Source organism: Sycon ciliatum, chromosome 13 (genome assembly GCF_964019385.1).
Source record: "Sycon ciliatum chromosome 13, ocSycCili1.1, whole genome shotgun sequence".
Classification (NCBI taxonomy): Eukaryota; Metazoa; Porifera; class Calcarea; order Leucosolenida; family Sycettidae; genus Sycon; species Sycon ciliatum.
The window spans coordinates 23252328-23274636 of NC_088655.1; the positions used below are offsets into that span (position 1 = coordinate 23252328).

The following is a 22309-nucleotide window of genomic DNA, read 5'->3' on the forward strand; positions in this document are numbered from 1 at the left end:
TTTATAGTAGTCGTCGCTTGATGTTTCTCCTATTTAGCTTCCATTCCGGGAACTCAACAAATACAATCAAGCAGCACCATGACTATCGCCAGCACAACTCTATCTCATAACGGCACGTACACATGTCAGGCTCAACTCGCTACTCCAATAGGGACATACGCGAGAAGCACCACATTCTCGTTAACAGTGGCAGGTAAGTGAATCCTTGTAGCATTTTCTCTTTGGCATTGAGAAGGTTCTATATGGGGTTTGATGCTATAGAGTGGTTGTGCATCTATCACGTGACTATACGGGATAGCTGTGTTTCTTCCAACTCCACTCAACCCAAGTATGTATGGGTCACATTGTGTCCGCCATGTTCGTTCCACCATCCACATGCCATCATCATTTTCGGCACAAATTTAGTGTCGTCACTCCCTAGGTGCGTACAGTCTGGTGACTAACACATTGCCATCTCAGTACCTCAATGTCTTCTTGCTGCTTTTGATTGTTTACACAGTGAAACCAGTGTTCTCCGTCATCAAGTCCAATTTCACCCGGCTGGAGGCCCAGAGCGTAACGTTTACCTTGGTGGTGCTCTACCCTGGCAACCCAGCCATCAAGCCAAGTGATGTACGTGCTGCTCGTGGTATTGAGCCTTTCACTCTTCATTTCTTATCCCGGCACTTGGTGGCAATAGTGACTGTTTAAGTGTTGGGGTATATCGGCCGTGCTCATGCCTTCCCTTCATAGCAATCTTTACTAATAGCTTTGGCACAAAAATGGCCTAATTCTACATTGCTCACTTTGTGTCGGGTACACATCATTTGGCACTACCGAATACACCTCATGATAATATGTTAAACCAGATCACAAGGTGCCTGGATTGATCAAATGTTGATGATTAGTCATTATTATAATGTCTTTCATGAAAATCTGCTCTAATATGAACAGTGAGATCTTTTTCATAGACCACTTCCCTCTTGCATGCCATCATACGAGTCAGATATTTTTGAAGTAGAACACGTATTATTTTCTCTCTGGTCTTATTCTTGTGTCTTCTCTACTAGATCATTTGGGAGTCGCCCCTTGGCACTGTGCATCCGATTGGATCCACATTTGTGTTCTCCGTTGATCGTCAACGCCTCACAATCAACCGCCTGCAGCGCCTCGACTCTGGCATGTACACAGCACGAGCTGGCAATTACAATGGCTTTGCAGTGGCCGTCTTCCACCTGCTGATGAATGGTATGTAACCTGGGTCTACAGAGATTATTGTACGGTATGTGCAGGTGCATACTCACACACACATACACATATGCACACACACACACACACACACACACACACACACACAAACGCCCACACGCACACACGCACACACACACATGTGCCCCCCCCCCACACACGCACACACGCACACACACACGCACACACACGCACACACCCACACACACACACACACGCGCGCCCACACGCCCACACGCCCACACGCACACACACACACACACACACACGCACACACACACACACACACACACACACACACATTAACACACTAACACACACGGCGCACAGCCCATGCTCGAAGAACCTGCACAATGACCAGCATCCACGTCTTGTAATGCTATGAGGTTTGTGCTCACATTGAAATTGTCAAGCATCAGATAGTGTGTCATTTGTATCAAATTTTGATGTTCCCAGACTATTAGCCCCGCCCCCCCCCCCCCCAACACGCACACCATTCTCAAATACCTCCATTAATGGTCAATGCAATGCTATAACAAGTGATCTCCTTGTTCCAAAACACTTGTGAATGCTCTTACTTATGAAGTTTTGGTTTTTTGTCAATGATGCAGTTCGACCCTTCATATCAACCCCTTCTAGAGATGAGAAGTTTACTGTAGAGGAGGGAAAGTCCCTATCGATCCCATGCAATGCCAGTGCTTTCCCCAGCACCATGCCCGTGTGGGAGCATATCGGACTGGGTCGAGTTCCCACCACGGGCAGCGTCAGTGCCAGTACACTATCCTCTTATGGTAAGCATGGTATTATTAGTATTCTCGTAGCTATAGCTCTTTTCACAAAATTATTATTATTATTATTATTAAACTCAATCTCGTAGCATGTGCACCCATTGCTAATGTGGGGAGCAACCCCAGAGATGAGGGCCATAACCAGCCATGGTAAGAGTACAATAGAAAACAGTGGTATGATTCAATTGCCAACTGTCGATGACCACTGTAAGACCAGACATGTTGACGAACATTTTATTCTAACGATTTAATGAAAAATAATTTTTTTTAACATTTGAAGTCGCTATGTGCAAAACGATATGTACATGACAGAAATTTGTCGGTTTGAGACAGAGTTCTTTAGAATTTCACCTTGCTAACCCACAAAAATCAGATTGTTAACTTTCATTCACGTCCACCTGGTCTAACAGTACCTGCAGTAAACCAGCAGAGAGGGTGCCTGTATAAACCAGTATTGTTAGCGCTGTGTGTTCAGACGACGTCATCACGAACAATTCACCAATGACACCTGATAACAGCAGACAGCAAAGCCTTTTCACTTTACACCAGAGTAAACTGTGAAATGAGAGAACTGACGCGAATGTTGAATGGATGGACGAAATAAATATAACACCAATAGACTCTCTAAAACCTCTGGCTATTCAATCTTCAGGTGATAGTAAATTGCAATGACATGTTACGAGTCTAAAATGCTATGCAATGGCAATTTTATGTGTCTAGTGCGGAATATGGGGAGGTGGTCATGCAAAACTGGTTGATAACTTGGTATTTAGGTGTGGCATGTATAAGCCATGGTGTAACTACTCTTCTCGTTTGCAGATACCATCCGACAAGTTTACATCATGTCCAGCATCCTGAGATTGACTGGTGCCGAATATGGCGACAAGGGCACGTACAAATGCGAGATATCTCTCACAGACACCACAGGTTCACACGTCGCAGCTGTTCAAGTCGACGTTGATGTGCTAGGTACGGTCACGCAATGTGCACCACAGCAGTGTATGCCTCAATATCATAATTGACTTTCTCCAGTGGCATGCCCATTGGCAACGTACGAGTTTCATTGATATTTTAAAAGTTTTGCAGCTCCTATTCCACCAGTAATCCAGCATTCCTCTATGTAGCTGAACTATGTTCAAAAGTTGTGATCATGTGGATAGAAGAAGGAAAAGGACAGAGTATGCTCACTGTAGACTCAGATGGAGAGCCAAGGAGTGGGCACATGTCGTTGAATGTTAGCATTGCATCAGTATAAGCCGTATGCCCTTTTTCGGGGGGGGGGGGGGGGGGATTTTGAGTGTTCAAAGTGCGGTTTATACTCCTGAATGTACGGTAGTATGTACTCATCGCATATATCCTGTTCTAGGCAATTCGTCTCACTAGGGCTTGGATGCTTCAAGGTCTCACACACATAAAAAAAACAAATCTGCTTGTATTTCCAATGCAGTTGGTCCCAAATTCAATCACTCGCAAACAAAGTACACGGTATTGGAAGGTGATACATTCGACATTGACTGCATCACCTTTGCTAATCCCAAGCCATCCTACAACTGGACAGTATCACCAGAATTCCCAGCTACAATGACAGAGCTCATACGTGAGGCAAGCTCCGGCCCGTTTCACACATCCAAGTATCGTGTCAGCAGCGCTCCTATCCAAGGTTACACACACACCTACAATCTAACCTGCGCTGTCAACAACTCCGTGTCCAGTAACAGCACAACTATCTCGCTTCTAGTTCAAGGTTGGTGACTTTTTGGATTCATAATGTATTTAAAAGAAAAGGGGGTTTGTCAACTGACAACCGCTCCATTCAGTTGGTATTCACACTCGGCGCATGCTCTGGAGGAAGAATTATTTATTGACATCACAGTAAATACTTTTCAGTTCAGCAGTTTACAAACCACCTTTTCCTTATACTGCCGTTGCGTGATGTCCAGTACTTTCTTTGATAATGTACATGTATATCATTCATCTGTATTGTCACTGCATGACTGTGTTGATTGCTACCAGCCTTGTCGGCAACTTACCAACATAGGGACATTGGCCACACGTTACATGTAACCATTTGTAGTCTGCCTGTTTCGGCCATTCTAATGTTTACCACGACGTATTGAGCATACCAGCAAAGTGGGATTTGGTCTTGTTCATTCTCCTGTGCAGCAAAACCTGATTTTTCCGGCTCTGACACTGGTCTGCTTATAAGCAGCAGGGAAGAGGATACGGATGTTCGACTCAGCTGCACTTTCCGTGCTGTGCCAGAGCCGAACATTACCTGGAATCACGGATCAAGTGCCATCCCTGTTGGCACAGTGGTTCTTGTGGCTAACGAAACCGTCCCATTTCTTTACACTAGCACACTGACTATCCCCACCGTACGGAAGTCAGAGGGTGGAGGCTACACTTGTACTGCTACAAACGCTGTGGGAACAGATGTCCAATCGCTATTTTTGAATGTTCGACGTAAGTGGGGTTGATGTTAACGCTACTTCGTGCTTAGCTAGCAATGCAGAAGGATTTCTTCTTTGAGTTAGTGCATGATTTAGGGGATTGGTTCCAGGGATTTATATGGTGGCTGTCCCTCTGTTGTGCTGTGCAAGCACCGGATACCTTCTCAATGGTCGCTGTTTTATTCTTGAAATCTGGTGTTCTTCTTCGAAGTAGGAGTTTGAAATAGCAATCCCTGCTTTCAACTTACACCCTTCAAGCAAACCTGTACTGCTTGTGTCTCATTGATCAAAAGATATGCCAAGTAATCCCTCTGAGAAGCGTTATCTCGGAAATGGTGACCGACAATAATTATAATCTGAAACATCCTCCTAGTCGTCGGCAGCTAGCTCATTACACATTGTTATGCCAAATCACTGTGATTGGCGGAACCAATCGCAGTGAACTCTATTGAACAAAAAAGCATATCAACGACATATCCAGCTATCTCTAAAGGGGGGGGGGAGGGGTTCCAGTATAGTCAAAACTGAATAGCTGGTACATGTGCACGGACACGCATATGGTTGCCAGTAGTACATTTACGAAATTTAGGGGGTTCCGCAGAACCCCCTGGAACCCCTCCTTGATCCGCCCCTGCATATCGGCTCAATGCATCAAAGTCAGATTGCACTAAGTGTGAGAACACACCCCAACCTGTGCATCAGGACTGACACTTCACTGGGATTGATCTGAATCGTTTCGTCGGCTGACAGAAAGGGGGTTTGTCGAACCCTGTGGACCCCCCCCCCCATGGTGCGCGCCTGCACATACAACTCGTTGCTCTAGCGCCAGAGTGCTCAAACTACGAAAGTAGTCAGCAATGTGTAATGCAGCAGGATTACGCATTATGCCCATGTCAGCCTACCGAGAGTGCTGAACAAGACGAATGTCAAGGAGCGAAATACCCAATACTCTAGACAGCCTCACAAAAGCCACAACAGTACAGCTAGAAGTGTTCGTTAGTGGACGGGTGCCAGTACACTGCAGTGGTGAAAGGTTTTTAAAAGTAAGAGATTGGAACTCTAATAGTTTGGTGCCTGTGATGTTGTTGACTTGCAGCACTATACACGGCTGACTGTGACTTTGAAGCGGGAGGTTTCTGTGACTACACAAATGAGCGTGGAGCAGACCTGATTTGGTATCGTACCCAGGGAGCCACAGCGAGCTTTCACACTGGTCCGCAAGCTGATCACACATACCGCAATTCTACTGGTAAGGATGTGCAGTAGTGCAATTTGTGTGCTGCATACAAGTAGAGGGTGGAGCTGGGCAAGGTACGATACCAATACTTTTGCGAGCTTAGATTTCATGAACTTCACTCATCAACTACAATAAGGGTCTCTTTACTGCAATTCAAATGATATTATGTAACATATATTTATCTCGGATACTGAGCCAGTAAATATATTTTAATAGAAGAATTCACATGGAAACGAGTTATGAAGCAACTATTCACGACTGTTACAAGATAAGAGTGTCACGGGTGAGAAGTACCGCGAGATATTGGCGTCCGGTTTTGTACAATACGTTTTCGCAAAGCTTCCCCTTCTTTCATCTCTGATAGTGCTGACCCACCCAAGTTGGGTGGTGTGTTGCTTTGCTGCCTCGAATTGTACCTAGACCGCATTGTCATGTTATTAGCTGGAGTTGTCATCTTCCTGTTACGGTCGCCATTCTTTGTTGGAAAGGAGAAAGGACAAAGGAACTACAAGTTACGCTATGATGTCCACCAGTTACTAAACAATCAGCTCATGCGATAACATTGCACGACACTGACCGACGGTACTGACGGTCTACAACTAACTGGCTAACAGCTCTAGCACGCGCACTCCAACAGCCTTCCAACTGGGAAGGTTCTAAACACTCCTGTCCGTACTGATGAGGCATTTATGGCCGAAAGAGCTTGCTGTGTACAGCATTGCCAATGAAGTTTCGTAAAATTAATTGATGTGTAATTAGTTGCATTAGAGTTGGGGGACAATAAGAAACTCTTAGATTTTGTTATTGTGGTTTGTTTGGTCTCAAAAGGTGTCACCTCTTGCTTATAATAATGTTAGGTCCACAAGTTCATGTATGCACGCACTCTCACACCAACGACCTCCTACGACCTTTCTCACGCATATGCATGTACACACGCACTCATACACACGGCATGCACCTTTTCCCGCTTCACACCTACAACTTCTCGCACTATCGTATTATTCATTTGGCCTGGGTAGCTACTTGCGCGCCCATGTTTGCCATAGCTACCCAGGCCCTTTATATTGCGTTGTTTCTCAGTCGAGCTCTCTCTCTCTCTCTCTCTGCAACAATCTCTCTCTGACGACTTGTACTGAAGACCTTGCCTCGAATCCGATTCGCTCCGTACGTCTGCTGTTGTGAAACATTCAACAATGATAACACCAAGCACCATAGAAGTACGTCTGTTTTGCTGTAATCGGCTAGCCGTATTAGGGGGCTTGGCTGCTTCAACTCCCAAACCCTGTCTAGACACAGAATCTATTGAAGAAAATTGCGCGAATCGACGTGCTCTGTGTCCTAAACGAAGTTATGGCCACGCATTTCCTGTGATGGTAAAAAAGTAACAAAGAAAGTAAAGTATCGTGTCCGTTCCCGAAGGGAACTCACGACGGCCGCTAACACCCGGTAAACCCTAGCGGCACCCTGTGATGGCAATATCATTACAAGTGTATAGCCATGCCATGCCCATACATGACCTTCTGAATGTCCCGCTGTGCAGGTCACTATGTATACCTTGAGACGTCTGTGGGAGTGTCTGGCCACAGCGCAATCTTACGCTCTCGGCTGATCACCTCGCAGCCTTCAATGAACTCGCGTCTGAGCTTCTGGTACCACATGTATGGTGCAGCCATAGGATGGTTATCTGTACAAATCCAGTGAGTTTATTTTATAATTATATTTTTTGCTTTTAAACAATCGTCGAGGAGACAGTAAGCGTGAAGTGGCAATGAATAAAACAAATTGTGCAGCCATAAGTATGTGTTAGATGTACTAATTTCAAAAAAGTTGAGTGGCACTCATCAGTGGACAGTAGTCACTAAATTAGGGTAGGCAAAATTACTTTATAATTATTACCGTATTTCCCCGATTGTAAGTCGCAGCCCCATTTCCAGGTCCTTGTCATATCGTTTCAATATATTCACTTCAGTAGTAATTCATGCTCGATTGTAGGTCGCACCCCCTTTGTTGGAAATGAAGTTTAGTGTAAAAGGGTGCGACTTATAATCGGGGAAATACGGTATTCTTTATTTTTCATAAAGACTACATTAATGCCAGACAGTAGGTGCAGCTCGGAAATCAATGATCCGGAGAAGGCATCGTGAAGTCGTTAAAAAGAAGATGTCTGAACACAAACGAAACAGCCCAAATCAAAAGTCCTTCCGACATTTTGTGTAGACCGGCTTGTAGTGCATGTAGATTTCGCGTGCTCTGCACTTCGCATGCGAGAAGTCACGCACAGCCAACGTGATTCAGGTCGCGTGAGTAGGGGCCCACGCGACAGTAGAGTTGCCCTCTTGCTCGAACCCAGACAATACTAAGGGGATCGGTCTATTCGCTTAAAGAACAGACAGTACTGCCTTCTCACCAGAGATTGCCTCTCTGATTCCTACCAAAACGGAAGTAGTATAAAAGATTTGAAAAATGAAAGTGTGAAGAGGGAAGAAGATAGCAACTATAAAAGTGGTCATTTACCAACGATACGTGTACATTTATTATCAGTTCGCAGCACTCCTCATTTATTAACCCATCCTAACCGGTGTGCCCACTTCATTCCTGAAGATGGTTATTTCATGACCGAAACGTTGAAATAAAATATTTTTCTGGTGAAAAGCAGTGATGGAGTGTGAGCCAGTATTGCTCACAAACCAAATTTTTACTTATGAAGCTGCGTTATGCGTCCCACAAGATTTTAAATACATGTACATGTAAGTACTAAGAAATTTACCAACTCAACTGGGCTATTGTACTGGATAATACTTGAAATGCATTGTCCCATACATCTTGGATGCAGCCTCATGACACAGAATGATATAAAGTAGTTCGGGGGTGGAGGAGGGATGGAGATATTGACTGATAGCTACGGCAAGCAGTGACAGGAGCATGTGGTAGGAGTGAGGCGGAGTGGACTGTGGCTTGCTCCTGTGTGTGTGTGGGGGGGGGGGGGGGTCGACTCATACTCTGTATTTTGATCTATTTACAACGTACATCAGCAAACGAGGAACATGGCCATATTGGAGACACGTATTATCAGTCCCAATTTTTCCGGAACAATTTGCAAAGGCTTTTAGGTCATGGATGCATTTTTTCATTTGCACTTTATGATGGCAATTCTGCAGACTCCTGTGCTATGCTTTGGGAATAAGTGTGTCCACCCAACTTCTCTCTACAGGTCATAAGTTGTCGACTTATCACCTGAACATAGTACACTCGGGCTCTTTTTCCACCTGCAGGTATGCAGATGGGTCGAACAGAACATTATTGGAAATGTTCACGAATCGAGGCGATCTTTGGCAGAAAGCAGTTGTTGATATTCCGCGCAATGGCCAAGATTTCTACATACTATTCAATGCCACCCGATTCTACAGTGATACGGGAGATATTTCCATCGATGACATTCAATTCCTAGGCACCGAGCCACCCACCCGTGAGTTCCTATCACAAATAGTTACTCAATCATATGCTTGAATTACAACTTCTTGGCTCCAGTGTCGTGAGCAACCAACCAACTTTCTTAGAATTATCTCCAAAGTCGCTACCATCAGAACCATTGCTCTAAATGCTGTAGTGTTGGCTACCGGTGTAAACATTCCCTGAATATAGGCAATGAAGTGAATGTGATGCCATTGGATGCTGTCAAAAGTAATCATGTAAAAAGAGTCTCGTATCTTGATCCTGGCCTGATGTCATGTTTTGTGGCTGCTGTTTCACCCGTGTCTCTCCACGATGTTCACATACACTGTAGCAACACCCATGTGTTTGCCTGGTCAGTGGTACTGCTACAAGAGCACACTGTGCATTGACTCTCGTCAAGTGTGTGACTTCAACCATGACTGTGGTAACTCTACTGAAGACGAGGACTCTTGCTGTAAGTTACAATACAGGTGTTAGCTCCCGGCCAAACGCAGTCCCCTCGCAGTCCCCTCGCAGTCCCCTCGCAGTCCCCTCGCAGTCCCCTCGCAGTCCCCTCGCAGTCCCCTCGCAGTCCCCTCGCAGTCCCCTCGCAGTCCCCTCGCAGTCCCCTCGCAGTCCCCTCGCAGTCCCCTTGCAGTCCCCTCGCAGTCCCCTCGCAGTCCCCTCGCAGTCCCCTCTCAGTCCCCTCGCAGTCCCCTCGCATTCCCCTCGCAGTCCCCTCGCAGTCCCCTCGCAGTCCCCTCGCACTTCCAGAACACAGGGGTTTTGTAGTATTGAATAATTATATGGACCAAGTACTTAGACCAAAGAGTAGACAAGAAGGAAGATACAACTAGAGAACCACTGGAGCATGCGCTCTTCCACACTTGCTAGGCTCTTGTTGCTATGGTGAAGGAGCGGGAAATACGAATAGTGAGTATTGTACGGTCTTAGTATAAACACACTTATTACACATTTATGTCATTTCTGTCAATAAGTATCATACGCTAGGGCTCAAACGGCTACGGTTTTCACCTTAACGGTTAACTACCACGCTAACGGTCGGTTTATCGGTTATACCCTATTAGCTGCGGCAGTCTTGCCTGTGGCTAGTTTGAACACTATTGTACAATATACTTGGTCAAAAATGTACTGTGCAGACTTGCTTCTAAGGACTTATCCATGCACATGTTGGCATGCTCATTCACGCCTATTCACAGACCAGAAGCATTAAAGATGGCATGAAATTGATTCAAATTGTCACGGATGGTACTATGTAGTGTGCATGTATGCATGGGTACATACACAATAGGTTGTAAAACTGCCAAAACTCGGTAAAAATGCGTACTTCGAAAACTCAAAAAAGTACCCGCGTAACCTTTACACAAACGGTTAACCTTTATCTTTTCAAAACCGGTCTTAAACCGGTGAATCGGACTAACTGTTTGAGCCCTATTATACGCTCATACGTACAGTGAAATGATTCTTGCTGAATCCCCTGTTCCAATCCCAAATATTGAATGTGAACATGAAAGTGGTGATTGATGACCATCGGGTGATTTTGTAGATTTCAGGAAAGGGGTAAGGCTTTGCCTGGTTCACCTCCCTGTGATGTTCACAGCAGTCAAGTCGTGGTGATATTGCCAATCAGTGCTGCAATTGTGTCTCTGTGATGATCACAGTGACAAGTTCATGGTCATTTTGCTATGCAGTTTTGCCTACATATATCAATCTTGTATTCATTGTGATGTACCTGATGTAATGCTTTCAGCCAAGTCGTGCAACTTCGACACGGGCGAATGCAACTGGAAGAATGCCATCTTTCGAGACTTCCTTTGGTACAGACACTCCGGTAACACCAGCACTCCAGGCACTGGACCATCTGTAGACCACACCACGGGAACAGTACAGGGTACGGAATTTAAATTGTGTTCCCCACCCCACCACTTTGATTGTTAGGCTGCATTTTGAATGGACAATTCTGCTTGTAAAATTAGGCTTGTGAGCAGCACTGGCTCACACTCAATCACTGCTTTTCACAAAATCATTTCAGAAAAAAATTTCAATTCAACGTTTCACTTATGAAGCTGCGTGATGCGTTCTAAAAGATTTTAAATAAATGATGCATGTTCTTGAAGAATAGAACGATCCGTGCAGTGAGGTCTTCATTGTTGCCATGGTGCCCAAGTTACCCATGCACATACAATGTACATGTATGCTAGGTTCAAATTTGGCCCTCGAGGGAAGTATGGATGCAGTGAACTGGATTTTTTCGGTTTTTGACCACTTTGGTAGGTCTGATCTCCTCAACTCCCACCGCTATAGGAGCTGTATCTGCGCTTGATCCTTGAAAGAATGGTGGCATTTCTACGAATGCGGAAAACCAGGCCTCCAACCAAGTATCATGCAATCAGTGCCTTTTTTGCCAAACATCATTATCTTTTTCCGTAGGATTGCATCGTAGCATGAAGGCAGATAAACGAGCGCACCCTATGCGCGCAGCACTGCAATGCGCACAAAGTCAGGCACAGCTACACTAAAAAGGTTTAAGGAGACGGCTGCTCCAATAAATGTTCAGCGTTAGCCTTTTCATGATCATTCCGCAAGGTGTGCACTGTGGATCTCAAGATTTGAATTCTATTCATTTGTACTCCGCTATTCTTCTCTGATTATTCAGGTTACTACATGTACACAGAGGGCATAACCATGTTCAATGGTGCGTATACAAACTACGAATCTACAAACTTCCAGCGCACTGGACCAGCGTGTCGTCTGAATTTCTGGTATCATGTGTATGGACGTCATCAGGTATGCTAGATGACAGCACAATAATCATTATTGTCTCCATACTCCTTGTCATTTTGGTGGCAGATATGCACGCTTGTTTATACCGATTTTGACTCGTTAGAAACACAGACCTATTTTATTGTGTTCTTAGTTCTGCCTAATCTTGTCGGCATCATCAAAACATTGTCTTCGGTCAATGGTACGAATACCCTGCATTCTTTTGTCCATGGCATTATTTATATTTACGAGACTCGTATGTACTTTATTGTCTCCCGACTATATAGGGACATCTCTCTCTTGCCATTTGGACAGGATTTCGTCACAAGGATGTTCTCTGGAGCACAACGGGAAACCAGAGTGATTATTGGAGGCTAGGATCAGCTTTCATTGGAACAAGGTAGGCTAGTTCTGCTGTTCTCACCTTCTCCCATTTCATAGTGATGTGATTGAGATTCGAAGCGGGCACAGTGTCTGCTCTAGGATTGTAGGACAGCCGGGTACACGTGTACCTGGCGCAACCATTTCAACCGGGTCGGAGCCGGGTACACATGTATTCGACGCGCGCCTAGTGCCTCTGCATGATCTGTCACACATACAAGCCATGTAGCCAGTCCTTTCAAAGTGAGTTCGAACGTGTAAAGTACCAACCGCGTCACAGGTGACCCGGTACTATATTTTCCACCTGGTCCAAGCGCCGCCCAACCGGGTGGATTACCCGGCTCACCCGGCTCTGGAGCAGACACTGGGGCGCTTGTGTAGCTTTGGGCAGTGTTGAGGAAGATACATTCGAGGACACATAACTCTGTGATAGATAATGACTTTTGACTGAGGTTGTGTATGCAGTGATCTTCAGATTACAGGAATGTAATGACGTAGCTAACTCACGACGCTTGTAATTATAAACCCCTTTTGGATCTGGAGGCTAAAATAAATATACAATTGCAGTTCCTGTTTAACATGTTGAGGTCATACAAGGTTAGGATCTGTGTCATCGGTGCGCTTTCACCGTCCTAGTATGGCGCATGGAAAATCTCTGCACACCCACTTTACGGTATTGCAAACTCTCAGACAAAGCACACTTTATGGTGATGGGTTGTACCAAGAGTGTGCAACTCCTATCTCGAACTGCGATGGGTTCACCCACGGCGGATTTGCGTCATTCTTTGGCTGAAGTATGATCAAGTGTGTATGCTTTCCCGCGCATGTTTTGTAGATACGGTGAGAGTTCATCAGGTTCAGAACACATCGATCTATCGTCCGTTGTTCTGCTTCGACTACAGTAGCTGTGATGTACAAATTCGTTGTACTTTGATCTCTGGCTACGCATGATGGCATCAGTGAGCCAAACAGCCGCCAAAGACTGATGTCAAAAAATAGTTCCACCATGCGCTGGGGGGATCGTTGAGTTGCACAATCTTGGTTATCGGTTTGATCGGAGTCTTCTATCACACAGCACTGCAGAATAGACGGACATATGCAGGTTCACTGGCAACAGACTCATGCTGTTGTACAGGAAGCACCCCCTCCCTCCCCCCCCCCCGTATTACCTCACTTCATTCAGTTGACCTGTAGTAGGTCAAATGACTCGTTTCTTTGTCTGCATCCTTTCCCCTTTCCAGGTACAATTTTAGCATTGCGTTTGAACAAATCCGAGGAGGTGGCGCGCTGAGCGATGTAGCTATTGATGATATCCAGTTCATCAATTGTGCGGCACGTAAGCTCATTTTTCTTGTTTTGTTTTTTTCTTCTGGGTCGAAGTTGCCCAGGTGACAAACCATTTATTGGAGTGTCAGAATCCCATCATACCCCTAAATGCCCACCGTGTGGTTATGTATTTGACTTTGATTTTGTGTTTCTCATTTTGTTGCAATCACTGCTTATCCATGCCTGTTCCTTTTTTCTTCTCCTCCTCTTCTCCCTTCCTTGCCGTGGTTGGTTAACACCCACTCTGTTTGTATTGGCCGGTGTTCTCACTGTGCTATGAGATGCTGTAATAAAATGCCTTCCAATGAGTTTTTGTCAGTGCAGTCATGCCATTTGCATACCATCAAACTGGCATCTCTGGAGAGGGGAACTGCAGAGTATCTGGAAATTTTCTGTGTGAATGTTCAGTTCAGGGTGGTCCACTTGCTAAACTGCCTGGTCAGCTCACCGCATGTCTTGTATCTGAATATCCTGTTTGTGTGTGTGTGTGTGTGTGTGTGTGTGTGTGTGTGTGTGTGTGTGTGTGTGTGTGCGTGTGCGTGTGTGTGTGTGTGTGTGTGTGTGAGTGTGTGTGTGTGAGTGTGCGTGTGTGTGTGTGTATGGGTGTGTGCATGTGTGTGTGCATGTATGTGTGTGCATGTGTGTGTGTGTGTGCGTGTGTGTGTGTGTTCTCATGTCTATGCTGCTCGGCATGTAGCTAAGACCATCCAGGCATGCACTGCCAGTCAGTTCACCTGCAAGAACCGAAACTGTGTGCCGCTTAGCGCAGCATGCGATGATGCTAACAACTGTGGTGACAATTCCGATGAAGTGGGATGCCGTACGTATGATTCTAATGAAAAAATTTCCTTGAAAGATTGCGCAAATGCATGCAACTGATAAGATCAGCCTATGACTTGAACAAGTAACTATACCTTCTCTGAATGCTAACTGCAAATGATGTGCCATTTCCATTTAAAGGTGTATCCATGGGTGCTATATTTTTATAGAAGCTTTTGTGTTCATTGTGCATGTATGATGTGCCTGAAGAGGCATCTGCTCACATCCGCAAGTGCTCTATGGCCTTGATACGAAAAAGGACCCTTGGATTTGTGAATTGTTGCATCTGATGATTACTGCCTCGGAAATAGCTAATTACTTCTGATATTCAAGGCTATGGACAAGGTTAGATTTCCTGTTATCACCCTTCACATATCACAAGGAAGTCCGATGAAATGAAACAATTTTTTTGTGGACATATCAGTGATTTCCGTCACTAAAACCTTATTCATAGCCTTGATTACGTTAGCGCCTTCGCGCTGCTTAAAGTACTTCTGATATTTATATAATTGCAGGCACCGGCTTATCATCCTCACCCACCACATGTTCTATCATGTTTTCCCTACAGCGGTGTACAACGGTGACTGTGACTTTGAGACGAGTATGTGCAACTGGAAGAACACTGGTGGTGATAAGCTGGACTGGACCCACCATTCTGGGTCTACTCCAACGATCTCCACGGGCCCTAGATACGACCATACCCTTGGATATGTTCTAGGCAAGTCTCATCGAATTTATTTTGAAGAATCAGCGTGGAGAAAGCAATTTTAACATTCTACTCCCCATGCTAGAGTATAGAGTAGACACACACGTTGTGCAAGACGCGACACACCAAAAGACAAGAGAGTGAGTTTGGAAGAATAGGAATGTCGGGCAGAGTAGCTGGCCTCAATTGAGTGCGCGTTAACGAATCGTGTGGTGGGCCTACCGAGGCCAGGAGCTGTATATGACCAAGTGGGTCGGCCTGCACTGGGCAGGAGCGGTTTGTGATCCATGCGAGTTGGTGGGTCGGCCTGCGTTGAGCAGGAGCGGTTTATGACCCATGCGAGTTTAATAGTAGTGCGCGAGAGGCCAGTTACGGAGGAGTGTCCGCATCCGTGTGTTTCAAAATATGTGGAGTGGAGTGCAAGAGTATGAAATGGGATGAGGAGGGTGGGTCAGAATTTGAAAGCTGACTGCAGGCAAGGAAACTGGAAAGACAGCAAGCTCTGTTGTGTGCACAGGAAAATCTGCGCATGCGCAGAGCGTGGGCATGTGATGTCTATGATACACAGCAGTATGTAGAGAGAGCAAGATTGTGCACACACGTAAGGAGGGTCATGCAACCCGTTATAAAGGCCAGCAGCGAAGCAATAGTACGTTACTGCTAACAACGGTTAACTCCTACGATAACCGAAGATTTATGGGTGCAATAAAGAGTATAATAGATGCAGACATGGCCAGACAACAACGAGTTAATGGAATTTTAAAGGACTTTTAGATTACAGTCAGACCTCGCTAAACCGCACACATCTGTTTTCCATAAAAAAGCCACCACGCCCACCCTCCTCCACCACCGCCACCAGCGACGGCGGAGCAAGCACAATCTGTGAGCCAGGATCCGCAAGTTGTGTAGGTAACGGTTGCCATACAAACTTTAGTCGACTCCTGTCCTTTCTGAATTACAGATGGAGCGGACTCGCTCCCTTCTATTTACACTGCAACGTTCGAACACATTTTCGTAGTTAAAACAACGTTTCGGCATATAGCCCTCATCAGGTTTGCAATGATGTGCACTCTACAAAGGAGCAGTAAATATACTGTGCTGTGCTGTGTTTGCGCCAAATGTGTCAGCTACAAAGGTGGCGAAAGGGATTGGTGATAATTATATTAATATCCAGATACGATATATTCACAGTAGTGCCCAGCCAGCATTAGTGTTTACTTGCGGCCGCAAGTTGCGGATTTCAACAGCTTCTCGCAGTTTTCTGCTTGCTCTGTCGCCTGCCCTTGCCAGGACTGACACAGCCGAGAACACACTATCCGCAGCAGCTATACTCTCGCCAGAATGTTTGTCGCGCACGTGGTCACCCCATGGCTTATCGAGAGTGCGATAGCGTGCCTCGCCATTGTGCTCCCGAATTCTTGTTTCCAAGGAGCGTTCCGTCTCCCCTACATACGTTTCCCGGCACCATTTGCATTGCAATTCGTAGACTACATTCTTTGTCATACATACTCGTTCGCCTCCAATCTCACAGGTAATGCAAGGCCCTAGTGGACGTCCTCTTTGTCTTTTTTCAGTAATGTTGGGCTCGTTTACGCACTTGGGTGGTAACAGCGCCGAACGGCACAGTTGACGCCTGAGGTTGCCCGAGTGCTCGTATACGACACGTACCGGCAACTTGTATTTCCGTATTGCTTTGTTCACATGGTGGTGTACTTCATCGGACTTGAACGGTAGTTTAAGGAAGGCAGAGCGGGGATTACCGCGTCGTCTACGCCGAGGTTTCCTGGCAGCTTCCCCTGCTTCCGATATGATACTGTCTGGGTAGTTATTTATGCGCAGTTGTTTGTGTATTTTTTGTTCGCTCTCGGCTTGCATCATGGGGTTAGACGATAGTCGCTGTGCCCTTAGGAATTGAGATTGAGCGACGGCTAACTTGGTGTGGTGAGGAACTGCCGATGAATAATCCACCAGTAGGCCACTACTGCATGCCTTCTGGAACAATTTGAATGACAGCTCTCCGGTTTGCCCAACCGCGATCGTTACGTCCATGTAGTCTATGCAGCAACTGTCACAACTTAATTCATGCGTGAATTTGATACGTTCGTGGCTGGCGTTGAATCTTTCTATGAGCTCCAGAAGGCGCTGCCTACCATGTGTGCATAGGATGATGATATCGTCGATGTATCGTCTGAACAGAATAGGTTGGAAGGGTGAGTCCTGAAGAAGTCGTGTCTCAATGGTGTGCATAAACAGGATGGCAAATGGAGGTGCCAGGTTGTTCCCCATAGCAACCCCATCTAGCTGGTGGTAGATCTGTCTGCCAAATCTGAAGTAGTTATGACTCAGAACAAACTTCAGTAGTGTCCTGACTTGGGTCACGCTCAGCCCGAGCATATCAACTCTGTTATGGTGTTGCTCTAGCACGTCACTAACGGCATTCACGCCCTCTTCGATCGGTATGCTGGGATACAAACCCACCACATCCATCGTAGCCAGAATCGTTCCAGCAGGTGCTTTAAGGCCAGGGTATATGGTGCGGATATTGTCTAGCGCGTCTTTGGTGTTGATGAGGTGTGATGGGACAAATGCAAGTAGTTGATGCAATATGCGTTCGAGAACCACCGAAATTCCTGTGACTGTACTGTCACAAGCAGAGACAACAGGTCGGAGGGGCAAATTTTGCTTGTGGTCCTTTGGAAGACCGTATAGTTCCGGGAATCGTGTGTCATGAGGGAGTATTGCAGTCCGACGATCAGGATCCATATTCGTGCATTGCTCTTCCAGTATGGATTTAACCTCTTTCTCATACGCAGTGATAGTTAGATCCACTTTTCTGTACATAGTGCTGTCAGACAGAAGTGCCTCTGCCTTCTCCAGGTAGAGTTCCTGTTTCATAGCTACTAGCTTCTTGCTCTTGTCGGATTGCTTTATCACTACACTGGGGTCATGACGTAGTTCTCTCAGTCCGTCGCGTTCCTCTTGCGTCATATTATGCTTGGGAGGTCTTTGTTTGCCATATGCTGCCAAAACTTCGTCCTTGAAGTTGGCCATCTTTCTTTCCCCATCCTGGCTCATTCTGGGCGGTTGCTTGAAGCCATGCTTCTTTAGCTTCCACAGCCTGCGATCACACTCAGTACCGGTATCGTGGTCGTCCTCTGGCTGGTCCACACCCTGAGGCCGCGCCTGCTGCCATCTCAAAGCTGTCCTTTCTGAAACAAAAACTCAGGGTACCCGTTCTTAACGAAAACTGACCGGAGAAAGTCAAGCTCTTTTGTTGCAGAAGTTGTTGAAAGTCGAACAAACTACTAAGGCTCCTTTGTTTGGTCGTGCTCGTTGTCCCGTCTATTTATGTTTGCCTTGGAAAGGACAGGAGTCGACTAAAGTTTGTAGTGCAGTCAAGTCCGTTGTTCGTCGAACATACTATGCAGTACACTTTGTGCCAGTTTTACGACGATGTGTGCGTTTACGGTGCGGAAGGACGTCCTACCAGCCTTTCACCTTAGTCATCTTATTTACAACTTTGAATGCCGACAATGCGCTAGTCGATATGTTGGTAGGACTGTTCAGCACCTGAACGCACGCATCAAACAACACACACCACGTCACATACTTCCACCTTGCGCACAACAACAAAGACCGAAGCGAGGGCGACCTAGAAAACAACCGTTACCTACACAAGTTGCGGATCCTGGCTCACAGACTGTGCTTGCTCCGCCGTCGCTGGTGGCGGTGGTGGAGGAGGGTGGGCGTGGTGGCTCATCGGGCCAGTTTGTGTCGCCGCCTTTGCTCCTGCCGTCGGTGGTTCCTTCATCAGTGCCCCCGGCGGCTTTGGCTGGGGTGGTGCCGCTTGCGGTCCCGGTCCCACTGCCTCCTCCTGATCCTTCGCCGTCGGCTCTTGCGGCGTTGGAGCTTGCCAGTGACAGACCACGAGCAACACCGGCAGGGGCATTGGCACTACAATTGCCAACCCAAAAAGACTCACCTTGCGTATTAGCAGCTCCTACACCATCACCAACAATGCAATCTACAGCAACAACAACTAATCCACCATCCAAGTCCACTATTGAAAGACCAAGACGATCAACAGCCAACTACAACAGAAACTACGCACTCAACGGACAAAAGCGTAAGGAGGGACGTGAGAGCAGGGTGACGGCCGAGTCCCGTTCAATGGACCATGTCAGGCGGGATAACAGAGAGAGAGAGAGAGCGCGCAGAGGAAGCAGATGATGGGACGGACGGTGAAGGGAGCAATGAGTCGGACAGCGACGATTGTGGTGATCGTGAGAGTGCTGTTGAGAATGTTAGTGTTGTGCGTAGGTTTTGTGGTAGCAAGTCTTCAGTGTACAATCATCTGTTGGCTAGTCCTGACTGTTGCAATTTGTATTCCGACTCTTCATTCACTGTATTGTGCCGTGGTCGTCATGGTTATGGACTACAGTTAAAGGTTTTGGAAGCCATCTGTCAGCGTCTGTATAAGCCTAATTTGTGTATACAGAAAGATAGTATAATTGGGTTGAAATTGTTCAAGTAAAGTGTCATGTTTGGTGCGGCCAAGCTTGGCCGTTAATGTTCTAGGTGTAATGTACTGCTGTTATTTGTTATCACTTTGTCCTTCCTTCTTTCTTTCTCTTCTTTGTTCACTTTTCAGTTGCAAGTTTAGTGTTAGTACACACATTCGTTTTTGCTCTCGCTTTCTTTGTTAAAATTCACACTTGTAAATTTCACTGCTGTTGTTCTTAGTGTTATTTCTCTAACTTAGATTTTCTATAATAGTTCAATTTTGTTTTCAGTGTCCTTTCGTACAACGAAGATTCCTGATGAGTGTTGTACGAAAACTTGTTTGAATCCCTATTTTTTTCTCTACACAATTTCTTCACATTTTCATCGTTTTATTGCACATTGTCTCCACAGTTTTACAAAACATGATAACAGTGAACACAAATGTCGATCCAGCTTGTATTACCGAGTGCGGTTATCAAATTGTTGTCTACTCGCCGTTTGTTTGAATAATATAAAAATCCTTTGAACGTCCATTAACTCGTTGCTGCCTGGCCATGTCTGCATCTATTATTATTATTATTATTATTATTATTATTTGTGCTCCCGCGTCAATGGGCTCGCCCAAATTCGCTTGCACCGAACCATGCGAAAAAAGGCCGCCAGCAGGCAGGCAGGCAAAGAAAAATAGAAAATGGTGTCACATAAACTAATACAAACAAGAATATCATTATTGATGACATTAATATACTGAATGAATGGCAAAGGCCATGTGAATACGGATAATACGGATAATCAGAGTACCAACAACAAAGAATGTAGCTCAAACCATTGCAGTGCCAACTTCCTTCACCAGTACTCTGCCGCGGATCACGCTACCAGTCCTGCTGAATCAAGACGCGGAGCGAGTCGGCTGCCGTCTGAGGACTCCAAGGGACTTGCAGCTGATGGCTCAGCGAGCACTGGATCGCCGTGAATGGACATATCTGTGCAACGCAGTTACAGATGCATCTATTATATTCTTTATTTATTTAGATAGATAATGCAATGAATAGAGCTATATTATGTGCACTCATATCACAACCATAACGACAAATAAAGTATTCCAGAACGTTTTCTTGTCACAATTAACAATCCCATTACCCAGGCCGAAGTCACTCGCGCTCTAAAATGCCTAAAGAATGGACGTGCATGTGGTCCTGATGAGCTACCAGGAGAGCTTTTAAAGTACAGTCGACCAACAATAGCCAATCTCATATCAGCAATGCTCAATAACGTATTTGAAAATCATCGAAGAATCGAAGTCGACGAAGGCACCTTCATCCCGCTGCAGAAACCTGGCAAACCGAAAGGTCCTCCTGCTAACCTCCGTCCAATCATTTTGCTAACCTCACTCAGGAAGAGCCTCTCTCTTATCATCTTGAATAGAATCCGACCGGGAGTGGAGAAATTTCTGTCACCAGGACAGTCTGGCTTTCGCTGCAACAGGTCGACGGCGGACGTAGTCTGGTGCAAGAGGTGGCTTTCGTCTCTTGTGGAAAGATTTGACACTGAAATTCATGTTCTTGGCCTTGATTTCAGTAAAGCATTTGACACTGTGAACAGAAACAAGCTACTGAGTGTGCTGAGCAGCGAACAGATTGCAACTGATGATGAGCTACGCATCAATCGGTACCTCATGTCAAACACCACTCTGGAGGTCAGGGTGGAATCAGCAAAATCATCTGCCTTTCCAACTACGAAAGGCATTCCTCAAGGAGATGACCTTTCGCCGGTCCTATTTACAGTTTACCTCGAAGCCGCTCTGCGTGACCTTCGTTCAGTCCTGCCACCGAGACCAGCTGCAAATGAACACCTACCGGCAGAAACAGCTTATTCTGATGACGTAAACTTTATTTCAACGTCCAAAGCCTATCTTGACCAGCTTCTGTTGCTTGAGGAGAGCACCTTCAACACATGGAATTTAAAAGTTAACGTTACAAAAACAGAATGGATCAGAATATACCTAGAACCAACGGCACAGTCAGCAGTAACACACCAGTCCGTTATTCGTGGACAGGAGCCTTGGAGAACGGTAAAGACACTTGGCTCCTTGGATGGATCATGCTATGATGTAGCACGGCGAATTAGCCTTTCCGCAGAGGCATTTGGGCGCATGAAAGAGATTTGGCTCCGGCCACAGTACCTAACAACTAACACCATGATGAGGCTGTACAACGCATACGTCCTCCCGATTCTTACGTACAGCATTGGCTGCGCAGGCTTGTCAAAGGCACTGGAAGACTCCCTCGACAAGAGCGATCGAAAGCCGCTTCGTCACGTGCTTGGCATCCTTTATCCGAAAATCATCACAAACAACGATCTGTATAAGCTCACCAACACCGAGCAAATATCTGGAATTGCGAAGCGAGCTAGATGGCGGTTACTCCGGCACATTCTCCAACCAATCGGCACACCAGGGAACCAAGCAATGATGGCATACCTAACTGCAGAGGAAACAACTAAACACAGGAAGGTAGCACCTCGGTCCTGCCTGGTAACCACCCTTCAGCAAGACTGCAAGCTAACTGCAGTTGCACTGAAGACTAATCGACACTAGGCTAGACACGCTCCGGGACTTTGCGGCCGATCGAACGAGATGGGGCAACATCTGCTCGGC

The 22309-nt window shown here is 46.0% G+C and overlaps 1 protein-coding gene across 1 annotated transcript in view; it reads left to right on the plus strand.

The window, feature by feature from the left end:
- Positions 1-22309, plus strand: part of LOC135829396 (hemicentin-1-like) — a 137617-nt gene that overhangs the window by 65642 nt on the left and 49666 nt on the right. The window contains exons 52-68 of the mRNA XM_065341804.1: positions 38-193; positions 500-612; positions 1050-1227; positions 1839-2018; positions 2835-2984; positions 3463-3759; positions 4179-4478; positions 5562-5714; positions 7243-7399; positions 8975-9168; positions 9487-9609; positions 10906-11046; positions 11812-11942; positions 12206-12318; positions 13541-13635; positions 14323-14445; positions 15013-15162. Coding sequence (XP_065197876.1) covers positions 38-193; positions 500-612; positions 1050-1227; positions 1839-2018; positions 2835-2984; positions 3463-3759; positions 4179-4478; positions 5562-5714; positions 7243-7399; positions 8975-9168; positions 9487-9609; positions 10906-11046; positions 11812-11942; positions 12206-12318; positions 13541-13635; positions 14323-14445; positions 15013-15162 — 2754 coding nt within the window. The remainder of the gene's footprint in view (positions 1-37; positions 194-499; positions 613-1049; positions 1228-1838; positions 2019-2834; positions 2985-3462; positions 3760-4178; positions 4479-5561; positions 5715-7242; positions 7400-8974; positions 9169-9486; positions 9610-10905; positions 11047-11811; positions 11943-12205; positions 12319-13540; positions 13636-14322; positions 14446-15012; positions 15163-22309) is intronic.